Source organism: Solea solea, chromosome 14, assembly GCF_958295425.1.
Source record: "Solea solea chromosome 14, fSolSol10.1, whole genome shotgun sequence".
NCBI lineage: Eukaryota > Metazoa > Chordata > Actinopteri > Pleuronectiformes > Soleidae > Solea > Solea solea.
The window spans coordinates 365,523-370,533 of NC_081147.1; the positions used below are offsets into that span (position 1 = coordinate 365,523).

The 5,011-nt window shown below is 49.8% G+C and overlaps 1 protein-coding gene across 1 annotated transcript; it reads right to left on the bottom strand.

Moving 5' to 3' along the window:
- Positions 1 to 345: 345 nt before the first annotated feature.
- Positions 346 to 3,867, bottom strand: LOC131473011 (clumping factor A-like). The gene is made up of 2 exons (XM_058650530.1): positions 3,824 to 3,867; positions 346 to 2,285 (listed from the first exon to the last, which is right to left on the bottom strand). The coding sequence occupies exons 1-2, from the start codon at positions 3,865 to 3,867 to the stop codon at positions 998 to 1,000; spliced, it is 1,332 nt and encodes a 443-aa protein (XP_058506513.1). The 3' UTR covers positions 346 to 997.
- Positions 3,868 to 5,011: the final 1,144 nt, after the last annotated feature.

A 5,011-nucleotide genomic window follows, 5' to 3' on the forward strand; every position in this document is an offset into this window, starting at 1 on the left:
TCTATGCACTAATGCTAAGCTAAAAACTATCCTGGGGGCTAATTATAAGCTAAATAAGCTCTAGGAGCTAATGCTAAGCTAAATGAGCTCTTTGAGATAATGCTAAGCTTAATGAGCTCTTGGAGCTAATGCTAAGCTTAATGAGCTCTTGGAGCTAATGCTAAGCAAAATAAGCTCTTGGAGCTAATGCTAACTACTGTCTAGTCAGTCCACTGCAGAAACTAAATTGAACAAATCTTGCTTCCTGTTGCGTAATGAATGTCATTCTTCATGGTTAGCCTAGCCTAGCATAAAGCGTGGATACAGAGTAAAGAGCTGCTGTTGTAACTCAGAGTGAGAGAGTGAGAGGGTGAAAAATCACACCTTTATATTTTTACAGAGAAAAACAGAAAGTGAGGAAAATAATAAAATGAAGACGAGCGTCGCGGGAACAGGAAGTGATGAATTAATAAAGATCGGAAAAAATCGATTCTTCCTCCGTCATTGCCAAGGTTGTCTCTCTGTCTGTCTCTCTCTCTCTCTCTGTCTCTCTCTCTCTCTGTCTCTCTCTGGGATTGTTCTGTCTGTTTTTCAGCTGCTGGAAAACTTAACAAACAAACAAACAAACAAACAAACCATGTTAATGTTTCCTCTGACGACGCCTTTCTGCCTGAAATCAATCCTCGTCTTCTTCTAACAATAAAATAAATAATAGTCTTCTTTAGAGACTTTTATTTTGAAAGTCAGTCTGGTTCAGTCTGGTTCAGTCTGGATTAGTCTTTGCATCTCCTCGTCTCCATTGCAGTGAGGGGGCGGAGCTCTGGAGACACAGTGGTGGGGGGCGGAGCTCTGGTGTGTTAGTCCATCCCTACAGAGCTGCAGAGACGTCTTCAGCTGTCTGTAAATAATGAAGGACGTATCGAGCGTCCACGTCCTCGCTGCGTCTCCTGAGCTCCATCACCTCCTGTCCATCTCCAGTTCACACGTCCATCTCCAGTTCACACGTCCATCTGCGAGGTCACTTCCTCTCCAGAGCTTCCTGCTGATGCTTTACGACAAGTGCGCCACTGTTGTCGTCGCTGTCGTCGTCGTCGCCGTCGCTGTTGTCCCTGTTGTCGTTGTCGCTGTTGTCGTCGTTGTCGTCGTTGTCGCTGTCATCCTCGTCGCTGTCGTTGTCATCCTCGACGCTGTCGTCCTCGCTGTTGTTGTCACTGTCGTCCTCGTCATCGTTGTCATCAATGTTGCTGTCCTCGATGTTGTCGTCTTTGCCGCTGTCGTAGTCGCTGTAGTCGTCGTCACTGTCGTCCTCGTCCTCGCTGTAGTTGTCGTCGCTGTCGTCCTCGGTGTAGTCGTCGTCGTCGCTGTCGTCCTCGGTGTAGTCGTCGTCGTTGCTGTCGTCCTCGGTGTAGTCGTCGTCGTCGCTGTCGTCCTTGGTGTAGTCGTCGTCGTTGCTGTCGTCCTCGGTGTAGTCGTCGTCGTTGCTGTCGTCCTCGGTGTTGTCTTCGTCGTCGCTGTCGTCCTCGGTGTAGTCGTCCTCGTTGCTGTCGTCCTCGGTGTAGTCGTCGTTGTCGCTGTCATCCTCGTCGCTGTCGTTGTCATCCTCGTCGCTGTCGTAGTTGCTGTAGTCGTCGTCGCCACTGTTGTCCTTGGTTTTGTCGTCGCTGTCGTCCTCGGTGTTGTCTTCGCCGCCGCTGTCATCCTCGGTGTAGTCGTCGCCGCCGCTGTCATCCTCGGTGTTGTCTTCGCCGCCGCTGTCATCCTCGGTGTTGTCTTCGTCGCCGCTGTTGTCCTCGCTGTAGTTGTCGTCGCTGTCGTCCTCGGTGTAGTCATCGCCGCCGCTGTCATCCTCGGTGTTGTCTTCGTCGCCGCTGTCGTCCTCGCTGTAGTTGTCGTCGCTGTCGTCCTCGGTGTTGTCTTCGCCGCCGCTGTTGTCCTCGCTGTAGTTGTCGTCGCTGTCGTCCTCGGTGTTGTCTTCGCCGCCGCTGTTGTCCTCGCTGTAGTTGTCGTCGCTGTCGTCCTCGGTGTTGTCTTCGCCGCCGCTGTTGTCCTCGCTGTAGTTGTCGTCGCTGTCATCCTCGGTGTTGTCTTCGCCGCCGCTGTCATCCTCGGTGTTGTCTTCGTCGCCGCTGTTGTCCTCGCTGTAGTTGTCGTCGCTGTCGTCCTCGATGTTGTCTTCGCCGCCGCTGTCGTCCTCGGTGTTGTCTTCGCCGCCGCTGTTGTCCTCGCTGTAGTTGTCGTTGTCGTCGTCGTCGTTGTCGTTGTGGATGCTACAGCTCAAACACTTCCTGCTGCTGTGTTTCTGTGGCCTTCACTGTCTCATTATCATGGGCAGCCATCGCTCACACATGAGAGAGAGTCTGCGCTTCTTTCCCCTCGGTGGCAATTAGACCAGAGTGAACGCATGAACTTCACTGTTTTAGCCACGAGCGAAAAACTCTGCTGTCAGAGAGCGACTGACGACCAGAGAGGAGAGAGGAGTCCACTAAATCTACAGCTCAACATAATCCACCTCACACACACGCGCACACAGACACACACACACACGCGCACACACACTCACACACCCACACACTCGCACACGCGCACACACACGCGCACACACACACGCGCACACACACACACACTTTATAAAATCTGCGTCAGTTTAAGTTTCTACGATCTCTACGTCACATGATCGTCTTTATCTACGTCACATGATCGCGTCTTTATCTACGTCACATGATCGTGTCTTTATCTACGTCACATGATCGTCTTTATCTACGTCACATGATCGCGTCTTTATCTACGTCACATGACTGCGTCTTTATCTACGTCACATGACCGTGTCTTTATCTACGTCACATGACCGCGTCTTTATCTACGTCACGTGACCGCGTCTTTATCTATGTCACATGACCGCGTCTTTATCTACGTCACATGATCGCGTCTTAATCTACGTCACATGACCGTGTCTTTATCTACGTCACATGACCGCGTCTTTATCTACGTCACATGACCGCGTCTTTATCTACGTCACATGATCGCGTCTTAATCTACGTCACATGATCGTCTTTATCTACGTCACATGATCGTCTTTATCTACGTCACATGACCGCGTCTTTATCTACGTCACATGACCGCGTCTTTATCTACGTCACATGATCGTCTTTATCTACGTCACATGACCGCGTCTTTATCTATGTCACATGACCGCGTCTTTATCTACGTCACATGATCGCGTCTTAATCTACGTCACATGACCGCGTCTTTATCTACGTCACATGATCGTCTTTATCTACGTCACATGACCGCGTCTTTATCTACGTCACATGACCGCGTCTTTATCTACGTCACATGACCGCGTCTTTATCTACGTCACATGACCGCGTCTTTATCTACGTCACATGACCGCGTCTTTATCTACGTCACATGACCGCGTCTTTATCTACGTCACATGATCGCGTCTTTATCTACGTCACATGACCGCGTCTTTATCTCACTTTATAAAACACTCACTCTCTCACACCAAACCTCAGAGGGAAGATCAGTGATTTTAGCTGCTGGTCCTCTGCTGCCTCGTGTGGTCACTCTGTGTCACTGAGTGTGAGTCTGTGTGTGTGTGTGTGTGTGTGAGTGTACGACATGTGCGTCACGTGTTCACAGTCGTCAGTCATGTGACCTCTCCCGCAGCGTCTCTTGTAAAGTGATTGTAAGTCATCAGCTGTTGTGTGTCTGATCCTCTTCAATTACAGCCTGTAGTTGTAATAAGACAGTTTGTGTTAAAGTGCTCCATATTTCACACACACACACACACACACACAGTGATAATGGCTCGTTAAGGTGGACGTCTCTTCTCTCTAATCACTCTGAAGCTTTGATTAGCCGCGGCACACCAGTAATGGGTGGCATTTTCCCGAAGGCTGTCGGGCGGCGGAGGGAGATGATTTAACGGCCTTTGCCCCTCCCCCCTCCACTCCCCCCCTCCCCCTCTGATCTATCTTTTACTGCCTGTCTCAGTCATTTATCAGCAGCAGAAATGGCTTCTAAAGTCATCTGACATTAGCAGCCTGCGACTAATACACGAGAAAAGAGAGAATAAATCATGTCTCCATTAAACATGAAGAAAAAAGAGAGGAGGAGATGTTGAGGAGCGTTGACCTCTGACCCCGCGGCACTCGTGTTCAAAGCAAAGTGGACGAAGACGAGATGAGACGGCGTTAAAGAGGGAAATGAGGACTTTACAGTGACTGCTCACACACACAGTGAACACTGCTCATGCTGATGCTGCAGTGAACAGCGAGCCACCAGGGGGCGCTGTCTGTGAGCTGTAGAGCACAACAACTTAAGTTTCCTGAGTGAGAAAAACAAACAAACAAACAAACAAACAAACAAAGAGCAGCAGATTTCTGGAGTTTATCTTCATGTGAACAAAGAGTCAGTGTGTGTGTGTGTGTGTGTGTGTGTCTGCTGGGGTTTAAGGTAGAGATGTGGGTTCACCCCCCCATCAAGCCCCCCCCGCGCCCCAGTCTCGACCCCGAGACGGCCAATCAGCTGCAGGCCAGCGGTCAAACTCTGAGAGTGAATTATGTATGAAGCAGTGAATCCAGAGAGGAACTGGAGTCAATGTTTACACTTCACCACGGTCCACTGTGTGTGTGTGTGTGTGTGTGTCAGTGTCAGTGTGTGAGTGTGAGAGTGTGTGTGTGTGTGTGAGAGTGTGTGTGTGTGTCGGTGTGTGTGTGAGAGAGTGTGCGTGTGTGTGTGAGAGTGTGTGTGTGTGTGAGAGTGTGCGTGTGTGTGTGTCGGTGTGTGTGTGTGTGTGTGTGTGTGTCAGTGTGTCAGTGTGTGTGTGTGTGTGTGTGTGTGTGAGACTGTGTGTGTGTGTGTGAGAGAGAGTGCGTGTGTGTGAGAGTGTGCGTGTGTTAGTTAACAGTGAAAAAGTGAATGTGGGTTACTTAGTGACTGTGGGTTAGTTAGTGACTATGTTAGGTTAGTTAGTGACTGTGGTTTAGCTAGTGACTATGTTAGGTTAGTTAGTGACTGTGGTTTAGTT

Excerpts from the sequence above, each read along its gene's own strand:
- LOC131473011 (XM_058650530.1), bottom strand. The coding sequence starts at position 3,867 with ATGCCACCCATTACTGGTGTGCCGCGGCTAATCAAAGCTTCAGA. Across the intron at positions 2,286-3,823 it reads CGGCTAATCAAAGCTTCAGA|GCCACAGAAACACAGCAGCA; the intron begins GTGATTAGAGAG and ends GAGACAGTGAAG.